Source organism: Microcebus murinus, chromosome 13 (assembly GCF_040939455.1).
Source record: "Microcebus murinus isolate Inina chromosome 13, M.murinus_Inina_mat1.0, whole genome shotgun sequence".
Lineage (NCBI taxonomy): Eukaryota > Metazoa > Chordata > Mammalia > Primates > Cheirogaleidae > Microcebus > Microcebus murinus.
Window position 1 is genome coordinate 9,347,376 of NC_134116.1, and position 17,468 is coordinate 9,364,843.

The 17,468-nt window shown below is 38.1% G+C and overlaps 1 protein-coding gene across 2 annotated transcripts in view; it reads right to left on the reverse strand.

Moving 5' to 3' along the window:
• Positions 1-17,468, reverse strand: part of MYO16 (myosin XVI) — a 610,163-nt gene that overhangs the window by 410,652 nt on the left and 182,043 nt on the right. For both annotated transcript variants that reach the window (XM_012751938.3, XM_012751933.2), the window contains exon 3: positions 12,865-12,935. In XM_012751938.3, the coding sequence (XP_012607392.2) occupies positions 12,865-12,935 (71 nt within the window). The remainder of the gene's footprint in view (positions 1-12,864; positions 12,936-17,468) is intronic.

A 17,468-nucleotide genomic window follows, 5' to 3' on the forward strand; every position in this document is an offset into this window, starting at 1 on the left:
TCGGATATACAAAAAATAAGAAAATATTAATAGGAACCACAATGAAGAGAAAAATTTGTCCATGGAAACCAACCCATAAGTGACATATCTGTTAGAATTAGCAAATCAGGATGTTAACATCATTATTATAACTATAGTCCATATATTCAAAAACCTAGGGGAACTACTGAACATGTTAAGTAGATACATGAAAGATGTTAAAAAGCCCCAAATTTAATGTCTGATGAGAACTACAATGGCTGAGATGAAAAACAAACTATCAGATGGGATTAACAGCAAACTGGATATTGCAGAAGAAAAGATTAGCAAACCTGAAGACAGTAATATAAATTATACAACATATAACAAAGAGAGAGAATTAATTTAAAAAAAATGACAGCATCCATGAGCAGTGGGATACCTTTAAAAAGGATGATATCAGAATGAAAAGCACTGAAAATTGTGACTATATGAATAATATAGATTTTCTTATTATTTAAATACATTTAAAATATAATTGACTGTTTAAAAGTAATAAAGTTTATAATATATATAGATTTAAAGTATATGGCAGCGATAACTCAAAAGCTGGGAGAAGAGAAATGAAAATGTAATAAGTAATATTTTTATCCTACACATAAAGGGCTAGAATATCATTTGAAATTAGAGTGGAATAAGTCAAAGATATATCCTAAAATACTAAAACAGACTCCAAATAACAAGTATAGCACATAATATCACAAAAGAGATAAATTTGAATCATAAAATATACTGAATTCCAAAGAAGGTAGTAAGACAGGAAAGGGAAATACGTGAGACAAGTAGTGGAAAAAAATTAAAAAAAGCAAGATGGTAGATTTTAAACTAAACATATAAGTAATAAGTAATTATGTAAATAAATGTAAATATCCTAAATTCCATAATAACAAGGCAGGGATTATCGGATTTGATTTTTAAAAAGCAATACCTAGTAATTGTCTACAAGAAACCTTGAATACTTTTCCTTAAAATTAAAATAAGACAAGAATATTTACTTTCACCACTTCCCCTCAGCCTTCTACTCAGCCAGCCACTGCAATAAGGAATGAAAAAGCAAAAAAAGTCATCTATATTGGAAAGCAAAGATAAAACTCTCTTTATTCACATATAACGTGAGTATCTATCTAGAAAATGTAATGGAATATACAAACAGGGATTAGAACCAATAATTAAGCATAGCAATGTTGTAGGATACAATATCAATATATAATAGAAGTATTTCTATATGCTAGCAACAACCCTTTGGAAAATCATATTTAAATTAAAATAGCATCAAGTATATTAAAAAACTTAGGGATGAATCTGACAAAAGATGTATAACATCTGTATGCTAAAACCAGTAAACATTGGTGAAATAAATTTTTAAAAACATAAATAAATGGAACCACAGCAACAACAAAAATAAACAAATAAATGGGATCTGATCAAACTAAGAAGCTTCTGCTCAGCCAAAGAAACTATTACTAGAGCAAATAGACAAGCTACAGAATGGAAGAAAATATTTGCTCTCTACTCTTCTGATAAAGGCCTGATAACAAGAATTTATCTAGAACTCAAAAGATTTGACAAGAAAAAATCAAACAACCCCATCAAGAAATGGGCAATGGAAATGAACAGAAACTTTTCCAAAGAAGGCAGAATAATGGCCTGCAAACATATAAAAAAATGCTCAACATCTCTAATCATTAGAGAAATGCAAATCAAAACCACAATGAGATATCACCTAACTCCAGTGAAAATGGCCTGTATCAAGAAATCCCAAAGCAATAAATGCTGGCGAGGATGCAAAGAGACAGGAACACTCTTACACTGCTGGTGGGACTGCAAATTAGTGCAACCTTTGTGGAAAAGTATTTGGAGATACTTCAAAGAGCTAAAAATAGAAATACCATTGGACCTAGCAATAGCATTATTAGGCATCTACCCAAAAGAGCATAAGACATTCTATTATAAAGACATCTGCACCCGAATGTTTTTGGCAGCACAATTCACTATTGCAAAGACATGGAAACAACCCAAGTGCCCATCAATTCATTACTGGATAATTAAAATTCAGTATATGTTTACAATGGGATATTACTCAATTCTAAGAAATGACAGCGAGCTAACACCACTTATATTATCCTGGATTGAGCTTAAGCCCATTATCCAAAGTGAGGTGACACAAGATCAGAAAAATGGGCTCCATATGTCCATATGTACTCGTCACATTGGTACTGAATGATTTTCAATATGGTGCTCAAAGGGTGGTGGTGTTCACCAGAGATTCCGGGGGTGGGGGCATTGACCCACATCTGAGAGATGCAGCGAACAGTGTGGAGGGGAAGGGCATACCTCCAACCTTTGCTAAGTAAAGGCAAAAATATAAAATCTAACCAAAATGTTATAAAAAAAATGTATCAGGTGTCAGGCAGGTGGGGGGAGGGGATGGGTTTATATATATACATTATAAGTGCAATGTGCATTGTTGGGGGCATGGACATGCTTGAAGCTCTGACTCAAGGGGGGAGGGCAGGCAATAGCAATGTATGTAACCTTAACATTTGTATCCCCTTATTATGCTGAAATTTAAAAAAACCTAAATAAATGGAAATATATACTGTATACTTGGGTCAGAAGATATAATATTGTTAAAGAAATAATCCTTTCCTAATTTTTCTGTAGATTCAATACAAATACAATCAGAATTCTGGCAGTTGTTCTTGTAGAAATTGAAAAGCTCAATTTAAATTTCTTAAGTTAATGCATAAGACCTAGGATTGCCCCAAAATCTTTGGTTGGGGGAAAACAAAGTTCATGGACTAAAGCCACGTAATTTCAGGACTTATTATATAAAGTTATAGTAATCAAGGCAGTGTGGTTTGGCATGAAGTCAAATGAATCAATGCAATAGACTAGAGAGTTTAGAAATACAGCAACCCATGTATGGACAATCAATTTTTGAGAAAGTTTCAAAGGCAATTCAGTGGAGAAAGGATGCTCATTCAACAAACTATGCTTAAACAACTGGGTATACATATATATAAAATACTTTGATCCACACCTTGCATGATATGAAAAATTTGTTCAAAACGTAAAATATTGAAAAATGTAAAATCAAAATTTGAAAACATTCTATAAAGTATGTAATAATGAGCAAATTTTTGTGATGACACCACAAACCCAATCCATAAATGGGAATATTAGTAAATTGGATTATATCAAAATAAAAATCCTCTGCTCTTCAAAAGACACTACTTAGGGAATAAAAAGACAAGTCATAACCTCAGAGAAAATATTTGTAAAACATATATCTGATAAAATGCAGTTATCAATACAGTTTCAATTCTCAAAATCCAGTATTTTGAGAAAAGAAACAACTCAATTTTGAAAATCAAGCATAAAATTTAGTCTGACACATTGCCAAAAAATGGATGACCAAACTGTGGTTCACAATCATGGTACACAAACTGAATATTAATTCACCCCCACTAGCTGATTATCTCAAGTGTGTAATAACTACAATGCAAAATGCAAAGGTCCGTGTGGAGGAAGATATTAGCAGACATTGTCATTAGGATGCAAGTAAGCAATTGGGGCAATGGCAAACGTATATATTTTAATGAAATAGCTTTGGTTTTGAATTAAGGTCTTTGTGTATCTGATGTCCCAAGTCATGTGTAGCAACAACAAAACAGTCACTATAGTCAGAGTCCTGACAGTACGAACTATGACCCCATCCAGAGTAGCTTCAGGTTTGGGTACACTGACAGGAAAGGTGAGGACCAGCGTATGAACGTTCAATAAATTGGTTTGAAGATCTGGGGACTAGATCCAATTTAAATTAGGAAATTAATATGAAAGAAATTTATTTTCTATCTCTTTATCCTTTCGATGGCTCACTGCATAATCAATAAAGATGTGACCTCCTCCTTCTGCGCCTGTCAAGATATCTTCAACCTGCACCTCGGGAATCCACATTTATATTCAAAGACACCTGAGGTTTGCATTTTCAGTGTCTTTCACCAAAAAGAGTTAATTAGGTACAATGTTGAAAGTGATATAATTTTTAGAATCATATTTCAGAGGACTATGAATAATAATTTGACAGCAATAAATGCCTTCTAGTCACACTTGCCTGAAAAGATTACAATGGGTGAACATGCCGGTTACAAGGTTCTTACAATATTATTGCTACATAATAAATCTATTACTCTCTGGAAAAGATTTTCTTCAAACCAGGAAATCTTCCTCTCGATTCAGGTTGTTCTTCATCACTTCAACCAATTTCTGGTGACGCTGTCTAGCACCAAGAACGTGACAGAGCCACACCAGCCTGCTGAGCACAAACTCTGCCTGCAGCCTGGAGGCAGGTCCCCAAGCTCCTCCTGTAACCATTGTCTACCTTTCAAAATGCCAAGAAGAACTAATTACATAATTTGTGCGATCCAGTGTGAAATGAAAATGCGGGTCCTCTTATTTAAAAATTATTAAGAATTTCAAAATGGTGACAACAGAGCGTGAAACATAAGGCCCCGTGTGACTGCATGGATCACATGTCAACGATGCCTGCCCTGACTGGCTGAGCCCTTTAACCAGCTAACCTCCCTGGTTCCCGCATGTTCACACTCTACTCTTCCTTCTATTAAACTTCTGCAACTCAGCCCATTTTAAATAAACTCTCCTCATCTGGAAATGTCCAGATAACCTAAATGGAAATCAGACTCCCTGAAAACACCATCTTTCCTGCAGCCTTTTCCAGCGTAGGTAAATTTATCCTTCCACAGGGCCCTGAAAAATTTGGACATTTTCTGAGCTTATTGTGGACTCTTCCAGAATCATTGCACATTCACTTTAATTGTGCTTCCTTCTAAGATTCACCCCATCCTTATACACATCTTCTTTGCCCAGCCTTGTCTCTCCCCTCTTTCACAGGAGACTTGGAAACCAGGACAATGGCCTTCTCTCCCTCTGAGCACTCCAAACAGAGGATGCATCAACAACACTGGATTGCCCACTCTATGCGAGCTCCCCAACACTGGATTGACCACTCTAGGCGAGCTCCCCAACACTGGATTGCCCACCCTATGCGAGCTCCCCAACACTGGATTGCCCACTCTATGCGAGCTCCCCAACACTGGATTGCCCACCCTATGCGAGCTCCCCAACACTGGATTGCCCACTCTATGCGAGCTCCCCAACACTGGATTGCCCACTCTATGCGAGCTCCCCAACACTGGATTGCCCACTCTATGCGAGCTCCCCAACACTGGATTGCCCACTCTATGCGAGCTCCCCAACACTGGATTGCCCACTCTATACGAGCTCCCCAACACTGGATTGCCCACCCTATGCGAGCTCCCCAACACTGGATTGCCCACTCTATACGAGCTCCCCAACACTGGATTGCCCACCCTATGCGAGCTCCCCAACACTGGATTGCCCACTCTAGGCGAGCTCCCCAAACACTCCCCTGCTGCACAACTAATCCTCACCCACCTCTCTGGCTCGCCAGCAGCTGGATTGGCTCCACTCTGAAATACTAAATTCTAATATCCAAACTGATGATCAAAATAACCCATTCTGCCTCCTAAAATAGACTGAGAGACCAATGTGATGAACAGCTTTTGCATATAGGGCTGTTCATGGATTTGACTACGTGATTCAGAAGTGACAACTGATATTTTCAACACTGGAACAGCAAGTTCACAGTTTCTCTGGAAATAAACTCTTTCACTCATTTCTAACTGTTTCTAAACAAAGGTAATATTTCTCAATGCTCAAACTCAATAAAATGTATATTACTGATTTATCTAGAAAGACTTGAAAATTATCGAAACAAAATGACAAACAAAGGCAACTTTCAATTTAAAATGTGCTGTCTTTTCCCTCCGTCTTGACAAAAAGGATATTTCTGGCATTATAGTTCTTTGGGTTGGCTAACAAGTGTGTCACGACGAACCCTGAAATCTATCACTCAGAAAAATAAAACAACAATACAAATAGAGTTCACACATCAAATACCATGGTTCGTACATGAAAGTTACCTTTGCCATTTTTTCTAAACAATGAGAGCTGGATCTACTGCAACATTAATTATCTTAACATCTACATAATTTATAAATGCTTCCCTTCACTTCCATTTATTGGTAACAGAGCCATGAGACAGAGGAGACTAGAAATAATTCTGGGGTTAGCAACTGCCTTGAGCCAAGATTGTTTACTGAGTGAATATCATGTGCCAGTTATAAGTCTACCACACACACACACACACACACACACACACACACATATATATGAAATATATTTATAAGCTTTTTGGTAGTTTTGGAGAGAGAGTTAAGTGATGCAATTTACACAATCAACTTGAATTAGCTGCAGTCCATTTTCTTGTCCTATGTATATGGATTTTCAGTAGTTAAAAAAAATTTCTGCCAGGCTTGGTGGCTCACTCCTGTAATCCTAGCTCTTGGGAGGCCGAGGCGGGCGGATTGCTCAAGGTCAGGAGTTCAAAACCAGCCTGAGCAAGAGCGAGACCCCATTTCTACTATAAATAGAAAGAAATTAATTGGCCAACTGATATATATATAAAAAATTAGCCGGGCATGGTGGTGCATGCCTGTAGTCCCAGCTACTCGGGAGGCTGAGGCAGGAGGATCGCTTGAGCCCAGGAGTTTGAGGTTGCTGTGAGCTAGGCTGACGCCACGGCACTCACTCTAGCCTGGGCAACAAAGCGAGACTCTGTCTCAAAAAAAAATTAAAAAAAAATAAAAAATTTCTATAATGAGATAGAGAGAAATTGATTTATATCACTAGCAAAATTAATCTGCATTTGCTGCAATTTCCCCAAATTTTTGGCATCACTTTGTAACTTCTGTAAGGTCCTTTGTATTAATATTTATCATCAATACCATGGGCCATCCCTTTAGGCCTGTGCTTGGATCTGTCTAAGTCGCACCCACTTCTCTGTCACTATATCACATTGCAGAATCATATTCATTGTAGGGTCATCTGGTATGTATTTCTCATCATTTCACATTGCCATAAACTATCCAGGATACTCTGGGTTGAATTATATTTACTATTTTTACTTGCATTCCAAATAGCCATAGCTTCCAGCCAATAGAGCTAGGCTCTAGTTATGAAACAGGTCATTACTACAAAGATTCAGATAAACCAAGGATGCACATCCAGAAATTTTAAAATCTTAAACAGTTATTTTTCAAGTGAATACAAACATTTCTCCTTCAGCTGCAGCACTGGTTTACTTTATTTTGAATGGCTAAGATCTTATTAGGCAACACTATATTCCAGCTACTGTGCTTGGCAATGTATATGTAAAATTGAGTTACTACCCTTGAGAAATGGGATAGTTCAGTGCTGTGAGTTCTGTAATTGAGGGAGTGCATAGCAGTCTGTGGATTCACGGCAGAGAGTGCCTAACACCCTGATAAGAATTGGACAATCCAGTGTGGGAACACAGGATCTCTTCTTGAACAATTAGGAAGCACCTAGCAAAAAGGGGTTGGGGACTGGGGTTGGGACATTCATATATTCACTAATTAAATATTTACGTGCACTGAGGACCTACCACGTGCCCACGCTGTGCTGAGCCAGAGGGTGGGTGTGATGAACAGCTGCCATCCCCACAGCAACAGCCTGTGCTCAAGGGGGCAGTTGAGTCAAAGAGACAAGATGGGGAGGGCCAGTGAGCAACTGGACCATCTCGGCAGAGCACCCAAAGTAGGAACCAGTGTAAACAATATGTAGGAGGAATGAAAACAGCCATTTGTGGAATTATAAGAATCTTGGCATGTCTAGAATGATATAGATTGTTAAGAGTTGTTTAAAGAAGGCTATCTTGAGTGGGTGAGTTTTAGGCTGACACCTAAGGGAAACCCTTTCTGGTATGACATTCCCATTTCTCCTAGAAAAGATTTTTTCCAGTGGTTTTGAAGCTGGATGGATGATTGCAAGTTTTCTTGGAGCGGGGCAGAGTTTTACAAGAAGTGTCTTCAAAATGCCTTGCTAGCTGCCTTTGCCCTATCAAGAAAGGGTTCTGAATCTTAATAATTTCTGTTCACCTGTTGCAAAGATATAAAAATAAAACAAAACAAAAATCACACACACAAAAACAATCTATCTGGTAACTTCACGGGGGCCTTTTAAAAGTGATTTGATATTGAATGAATCAGGCTTGCATGGTGTCCTCACTCAAAAATGGAAAACTCAGTCCCTTTGGCTTCTGGTAGCATTCCCAGAATCAGCACAATCTGCTCTTCCCTTGTCCCTTTCCCCACTAAGTCATGCAGGAAGATCATCAGGGTAAAAATGCACCACAGTGTAGATCAGAGGTGGGATTCTCATTCAAGATTCAGCTGGGTGTTTTAATAATGACTTAACATTCTGGACTACAAACTTTCTAATTATGAATGCATGCTTCTCATGGACCAAAGAGATACCGAATTTTAAAAAGCACAGTCCAGTCAAGACTTTGAATCCTGAGTCACATCCATGGGAAAATGTGCAGAGTACCCTACTCACAGCCCACAGACTTCCTTTCCTGTTGGCCAGCCCTTGGCAGCAGCCTGCCAGGGCTCAGCCCCAGACACCATCCATTCCTTTCCCTCTGGACCCTTCATTTCCCCCCCTGCTTCTGCTGCACCACCCTGCATGGCTGCCCCCACCTCCAGCTTCCACCCACCTAAGAAACTCCAAGAACAGACCCTGCAGAGAGTGTATCATTTTATGCTATGATTGACTTGCTAGAATTTACCTTTGTAGCGTTTGCCTTTTTTCTTCTGGACAAGCTCCTAAAGGGGTTGGAGTTAAGTGGGCAATGGCCAGATGCTGAGGTGTGGATGGGCAGGGGAATTTGTTGCAACATCCACCACCAGCTATATTTGTTATTTAATGCCTAGACATTTAGAAAAATAAGATTTTTAAAGATATTTTCTCTAGAGTTTTGATAGTTTGATTCTTTTCAAATTACAATATTTTCTGCTTGATTTTGAAAATGTTAAGCTGTTGAACTGCCTCTACTGTCTTAAGTTGCTAATTCTCTCTGCTTCTTACAGCATCTGAGACTTTAAAGAAACTTACAGTGAAGCACAAAAAGCAGCTAGATTTAGAGCAGCAGAAGGAGCAAAGTTACATATGTTTATATTAGTGTTTTTATTATATAAAACACACATGCTTATTGTTTAAAAAGTTCAGGCTATATGAAAAGGAAATAGAAAATACTGAAACACCTTGTTCTCATACCCCAAATTGAGTCACTGTTAAAAATTTCTTGTCTAGCCTTCAAGACATTTTTTTGGCTATTGAAAAGGACTCTCTATGTATCTCTGTCTCTTTCTATCTATATCTCTATCATCTATCTGACTACTGTCTAACCTGCTTTTGGCATTAACAATATGTCTTGGACATATTTTCATATCTGTTATAGCTCAATATTTTTAACAACTACCTGAATTCCACTGATTCAATACCTATCTTTGTGTTTAAAGCAGAATTAACGTGGTGAAAGAATGAGTATTTGCTACTTCTAATGTATTGCACTTCAAAGATTGGTTCTGGTCTGAGACTGTCAGAGAACAGAATTAGAAGAGATTGCTGTCAGACTCCATCCATGGGGATGCTATTATCATTGGGAGCTCCTTCTCAATTTCTCAATGATTGAAGGTAATAACATAAAACCCTGGACAACATTTTAGCAAAGCCTAAGTAATTCTGTTTTCCACTCCAAAAACATAATTTCTCACAAAGGGTTAAATCTGAAATTTCTTCTATATTGTCCTCATGAGACTAAATTCCTGGTGTGTGTATACTGTTACTTTTGACCATTGTTCCTCTGTATCTATCACAGTACCTGAGACTTGCCAAATGTTTAATACATGCATTATTTAATGAATGGTGGGTAAACTGACTAATGGAGGTGTATTAGTTGAAAGCACCCAAATGTTTATGGCAGCACAATTCACTACTGCAAGGATGTGGAAACAACCTAAGTGCCTGTCAATTCATGAGTGGATTATTAAAATTTGGTATATGTATACAATGGAATATTATTCAATTATAAGAAATGACAGTGATCTAGCACCTCTTATATTTTCCTGGATAGAGCTTGAACCCATTATCCAAAGCTAGGTAACACAAGATCAGAGGAATAGGCTCCACTTGTACTCGCCATCAAATTGCTACTGACTGATTAACACTGTGGTGCTCACATGGTAGTAATATTCTCCAGGGATGGGGACTTGGGGGTGGGGAGTAAACTCACAGCTATAGGACACGGTGAGCACTATGGGGGTGAGGGGAATGCCTCTAACCCCTGCTAGGGAGAGACAACAATATAAAATGTAACCAAAATATTTGTACCCTCGTAATATCCTGAAATAAAAAATAAATAAAAAAGATAAAATGAAAGAGGTTATATGACCAAAAAGAGTAAAACATGTTTCTCAAATACCTACCTTTAGTCCTGTAGGAATTTAAATACTCAACCTAAAAGTTTTTATGACACTTTTCAGAGAAATGTCTTACAGAAATATACACTTAGAATAGAGTACCCAGTGAATAATAATTCAGTTAAACAAGTGCAACTCCGGGATGCTGCCACCATGCCCGCAGCTTATGCTCCGCGGCCATGCAGACACGTGCTGCCTCCCCTCACAGCCACTGATCCTGCATAATTAGGGCTTCGGTGCTGATGTGGCATCGGCCTTCACGATGTGGGATGCCCGAAAGGTAGGTGCACAGCAAAGCTGCTCACACTTGATGGCTAAATTGCCTTTCTCAGTACCTAACGCATTGGGAAACCTGTAATTTTGTCTCTCTGGCAACCTGTAATTTTTTATTTATTTTTATTTACTTGGTAACCTTAGAGAAAGAAGGCGCCCACAATGAGCCCTCCCTCCTTCAGCTGCCACCAGGTCTCTCTGTAATTCCCCCAGATCCAGCCTCCCCCTTGGTCTTAGACTCGCCACCTGTGTGTAACAAAACATGCAGCATTCTTGCCCTGGAAAGAGAGTTAATAAAGTGTTTCTCATCTCCCTTATCACTTTAATCTTCTCATTTCTTTTTTCTTCTGACTGTACCACTTCCGAATCTTTATACTCTGTTACCTGGGCCTAAAATAACTATCTTCTCATTATACAAGGAGATCTTTATATGCTTAGAGCCCTTTCATTCATTCATTTACTATGCACTGAGTATTTATTAGGCAACAGTTGCTAAGACTATAAAAGCATCAAACACAGTCACAGTTTTCAAAATTTCAGTCTAATAGAGAGAAAAAGGAACAATCCATTAATTATGATTCACTGTGACAAGATCTACAGAGAAGCAGGGATCATATATTATGAGAACTTGGATAAAAGAGTAATTAAACCTGACCAGAAGGGTGAGGAGAGGCTTTATAACTGATCACCAAGGGCAGCCAAGTAGCTTCACTGGTTCCTTCAATCACTATCACCTACTCATCCCTCTTCTAGTCTGCTGTGATCAGTGGCATATTTTTCTGTCTCCCTTAGAAAATCAAACTTAGTGTGAGCACAGAATATGTATTTTGCATCTTCTTATCCCCAACATCAATCACAGTGTCAGATATTAATTAACTGATCTACTCAACAGATCTACTGCACACTAGGCAGTCTGAGTTCCAGGTGCTCTCCTGGGCATTAAAGATCCAAGAGTTATGAAAATATGCCAAGTCTCGTGTCTCATAGAGCTGACATTCTAAGAAAGAGAAATTAGTCCCGTGAACCTATAACCTCTTTGATGCAATCTTGCTGCAAAAGATGGGGAAAAACAGACAAAGGGATGGAAATGGAGCTGATTGTGTCATGTTAGTGGTGGGCTACTACATTCTCTAGGGCAAGGAGGGAGGGCTGTTCTGTTATTTGAACAGGCACCAAAGCAAGTCAGCAAGGGAGCCAGAGGGGTATCTAGGAGGCATGTGCTAAGTGGAAAAACCAGCAAGCAAGAGCTTGGGTGGGAAGCAGGACCATGAGCAACAAAGTGGCTGGTGTGGGTGGAGCAGAGAGAGCAGGAGGGGAGTAACCAGAGTGGCCAGAGACATGGTCATGAGGTCATGATGGCTGTGGGCTGGGACTTGGAGACAGATCCCTATGTGGCCATAGGCAGGACTTTGGAGTTTGCCCATGCAAGAAGGAAAGTTGTTGGGGGCATTTTGGACATAGGAGTGACATGCCCTGGCTGTGTGTGGGAAACAAAGTATAGAGTAGGCAAGGACGGGCCCTGGGAGAAGACTGAGGAAGCTGTTTATCCAGGGAAGAGAGATGGTAGCTTTCTGACTTTATTTCAAAGATCAAGAAAGCAACTGCTGGTTTGCAGGCACTCATGAAAAGTCAGATACTATATATATATATATATATATATACATATATATATATATATATATATATGAATGAAGAAGTGATAGCCTGTCCCTCTTCCCCTCGCCCCTCACTCCTTCCTCCTTCTTTCTTTTTCTTCTCCTTCTCCTTCTACTCCTCTCTGTCTCTCTCTCTCTTTCTTCACACACACACACACACACACATATACACGCACACTGTATAACTGATACAATATTACTTTACTTATTTGTTGAATACTATTATTAATAGTTTTTAAAGTGTTTCCTTTAAGGCAGAAACTTTAACTCAATTTATTAAACACTATCTACAAACTTCAATGCAGTAATTAATAATTGTTGCAGCTCATTAGCTAAGCCTGTTAATTAGAAACACAACATTTTTCTGATCATCTGCTAGATGTACATTTTATTCCTGAGTTTTGATCATGTAATTTATTCTCCTTCTGCTGGTGTCGCCACAGGCTTGCACTGATTGTCACAGTTCTTACCAGATGGAGTAAGGAGCCTCCTGAGGAAACCAGCGTATGAGGATCCGCCCCCTCCTTCAGGAGCCGAAGCACTGAAAAAACAGGAGGGGAGAATGGAGTCAGAGCAAAGCATTCTGAACCAAAAGTTGTAGGCTTTCATTAAGCTCTGAAATGCAAACAGCCATGAAAGCCAAAGAAGAAGGATTAATCACATTCCAACCTTGTTTTATGTATTTGTGATTGGTAACATTTCTCTTCACATTCAGACATATCCCATGGTTTGGCAATATAAGTACTTAGTACAGACATGCAAATTAATGAGAAAGTGAAACAGGGTTTTACCGTTTATTGTTTCAAAGTGTCTAGTTTATGCATCCTTTGTAGAACAAAAAAAAAAAGCAAAAAGAAAAACAATACTTCACTTGGCTTATGTGGGCATTAGGTCACTGAATTCTCATTTTTTAAATTCATTAAGATCTGCTGGCTTAAGACAGTAAAAGTTTACTTTTGCACATTAACCTTTTGTTGGTGCCATCAGCCCCTGGAGACGTTTTTACCATTCTCACAAAGCACTTTGGGACATAGCCATGAACCTCCAAATTAGTAATGTCAAACAGATTGAAATACAAATCAATCATCAGAATAAATTCACAGATAAAAAAGTGACCTGTTTTCATATGAACAGCAAAGGTGATTTCATAAGTACATGGAATGCCACGGGGCATTAAGAGATTGTGCTATATTCTCAAAGTGGAGCTATAAGAAGAGCTACTCAAAGTGGAGCTGTAAGAAGAGCCCCACAGAAAGGTTCATCCGCTTCTCACTGCATTATATTGGTTTTCACTGCTGCTGGCAGTATCATAATTTGAATAAAATGTCAATAATGCATTTTGATAAAAATATATAATTAAAGCAATAGTTACTATTTTATTAATATTTTATTTTATTTTTTTATTTTCCTGGAACTTTCCTACTTTCAGTATTCAAAGTCCCAAGTCTAGGGAACTTCCTGAACCCTAGGCAAACTAGATCAGTTGTTCACTCTGCTTCTAAGATATATCTAAAACCAAGTCATTTTCTAAACTGACCAGATACTTTTATTAACTTCTTTCTTTTTTCTTTCTTTTCTTTTCTTTTCTTTTCTTTTTTTTTTTTTTTTTTTTTTGAGACAGAGTCTCGCTTCACTGCCCAGGCTAGAGTGAGTGCTGTGGCATCAGCCTAGCTCACAGCAACCTCACACTCCTGGGCTCAAGCAATCCTCCTACCTCAGCCTCCCGAGTAGCTGGGACTACAGGCATGCACCACCATGCCTGGCTAATTTTTTATTTATATATTAGTTGGCCAATTAATTTCTTTTTTATTTTTTTATAGTAGAGACGGGGTCTCGAACAGGCTGGTTTTGAACTCTTGACCTTGAGCAATCCGCCCGCCTTGGCCTCCCAGAGTGCTAGGATTACAGGCGTGAGCCACCGAGTCCAGCCTTAACTTCTTTGTTTTATTTCAAAATATTATGAGGGTATAAATATTTTTGGTTACATGGATCACTTTTTTTTATTTCAGAATTTAACAGGAATATACATGTTTTAGCATAATGTGCTTTTGTACAGTTTGAGTCAAAGTTGTAAGTGTGTCTTTCAGTCAGTTAGTGTGAATTGTACCAATTAGCTGTGAATTTACCCATTCCCTCCTCCCCCCTCCCACCTACTTGATTTTCCTTGAATTTTACTTCCATGTGTGCATGTAAGTGTTGATTTATTAGTTCTAATTTAGTGTTGAGTACATATGGATCAGATGGATTCTCAGACAAATTTTATCAGACTTACAAAGAGCTGGTACTCATACTGTAGAAATCATTCTAAAACATCAAGATGGATCCTCCCCAGCTCATTCTATAAAGCCAGTATCAGCTTGATACCAAAATCTTTTATTTCTTTGTAACACACAACTGCACAAAATGGTTCAGGTCCAAACTCATGCCTCACTGAGGTATACTGTCTTTCTATTGAATTTCTCTGTGATCTGAAATGTTGCCTGAAGGTACTATAATTCTTGGTACAATTCTATGGTACCATGGCACCATAATTCTTTTATGTGTTCCAATGTCTGGTCTCTTACCATCTTCCTGAGCATCATGGAGGAAATTACAAGCCTTGGCAAACATCATTACTCCTGCCAAGTTTCCTTCTAAGAAGGCACCCTCTTGGATGGGGTGACAGTGGGTGAGATGAAGGAGACAGGACTTCCCCTGTACACAGGTCAGTCCACCCCATCCACTTTACTGTTTATGCAGACTCTCCTTAAATCAAAGCACCATTGGTCCAAATCCAGAGAGAAGTTCGAAGTTTCTAAATAGGAAGGTGCCCATATCTTTTCATTTACCAAGTGACTTGTCTTTGATGCTGTTCTTCCTTCAATCAAGGAATTAATTCTTTTTTGTAACCTAGATTTTGCAAATGTTCAGTAGTTTGTTACAAAAAATTGTCAAAGGTGGCAAACTTGTGGGATAACTTGTACCCCAAGAGCATGTGTAGTATTCATTTGCTTAGTGGGTTATCTTCTTTCTCAGTCTTTATCAGAAAAGTTTAGGAGGTTGAGGCATTGCCTCTCTTGTTTTTTACTGTGTTTCTAAGAACTACTATGAGGCACTTATATCCTAATATTTATTCTTTTAGTAAATTATTTATCTTGAATTAACTATGTCTATATATTTCTGTGTACTCTGCAAAGCACTAGCAAATGTGTGATCACACTACAAATATAGTGTGAAATAGAGTAATATACCAGTAAACATATTAGAGTATAATATCAGTAAAATGTGGTCAAATTTTTATGTAGAATCCACCATGTGAACATATAGTGAATTATACATAATAGAAATCAGTGATTCATATTCAAAGGCTTTGGAGTCAGACAGATTTAGATATGATACCTGGGAAAGCCACTGAACTTTACACCTCAGTTTTCTTTTTTTTCGGGGGGGGAGGTTGTTTGTTTGTTTGTTTTATTTCAGCATATTATGGGGTTACAAATTTTAAGGTTTCAAAAAATGCCCTTTGCCCCCCTCTCCTAAGAAGTCTGACTTTCCAGTGTGACCATCCCCCAGATGGTGCACATCTCACTCATTATGTATGTATATACCCGCCCCCTCCCCCTCCCACCTGCCCAATACCCTATTACTGCAGTACCTATGTGTCCACTTAGGTGCTGCTCAGTTAGTTCCAGTTTGCTGGTGAGTATATGTGGTGCTTGTTTTTCCATTCTTGGGAAACTTCACTTAGTAGTATGGGTTCCAGCTCTAACCAGGAAAATACAAGGTGTGCTATATGAGCTGAATAGTACTCCATGGTATACATATACCACATTTTATTAATCAACTCATGGATTTATGGGCATTTGGGTTGTTTCCACAGCTTTGCAATTGTGAATTGTGCTGCTATGAATATTCGAGTGCAGGTGTCTTTTTTGTAGAGTGTCATTAGATCTTTTGGGTAGATGCCCAGCAATGGGATTGCTGGATAAATGGTAGATCAACTTGTATAGCTTTAAGGTATCTCCATATTGCTTTTCACAGAGGTTGAACTAGTTTGCAGTCCCACCAGCAGTGTAGGAGTGTTCCTATCTCTCTGCATCCACACCAGCATTTATTGTTTGGGGACATTTTGATAAAGGCCATTCTCACTGGAGTTAAGTGATAAGTTCATTGTGGTTTTGATTTGCATTTCCCTGATGACTAGAAATGTTGAGCATTTTTTCATATGTTTGTTGCCCATTCTACTGTCTTCTTTTGAAAAAATTCTGTTCATGTCCTTTGCCCACTTCTTGATAGGATTGTTTGATTTTTTCTTGCTGTTTTTCATGAGTTCTAAGTAGATTCTAGTTATCAGCCCCTTATCAGATGCGTAGGATGCAAAATTTTTCTCTCATTCTGTAGGTTGTCTGTTCACTTTCATGACTATTTCTTTGGCTGTGCAGAAGCTTTTTAGTTTGATCATGTCCCATTTATTTATTTTTGTTGCTGCTGTGATTGCCTTTGGGGTCTTCTTCATAAATTCTTTGCCTAGGCCAATGTCTAGGAGAGTGTTTCCAACACTTTCCTCTAGAATTCTAATAGTTTCATACCTTAGGTTTAAGTCTGTTATCCAGTGTGAGTTGATTTTTGTGAGAGGTGAAAGGTGTAGATTCTGCGTTAGCTTTCTACAAGTGGCTATCCAGTTTTCCCAGAACCATTTATTATTTAATGAAACAACTGACAACTATTGGACTCACTTCCTGGGGATATTGTGAGAATTGAATGAGACAACATCTTCAGTATATCCACCATACCTCTGGGCACTTGTTAAGGATCACTAAATTATTTATAATTACTATGAGTAATAAAATCCCGTAAGAATATAACATAGAATCCATATTTTAAAGTTTATTCTAATTTTTCTCAAAACTTTATTACTAAATGTTAAATTTAAGTGTAGAATATAAGCAACACCAATTTAGCAATATTAACCTGAAGGTTGAGTGTAAAATTTATCATACAGGAAAAGTAGGAGGAAGGGGAAAATGTATAAAGCAAAGGAAAATTCTGAGCATGGAGAAAGTAAATATTTATTACCTTGTTTTTAATACAATCT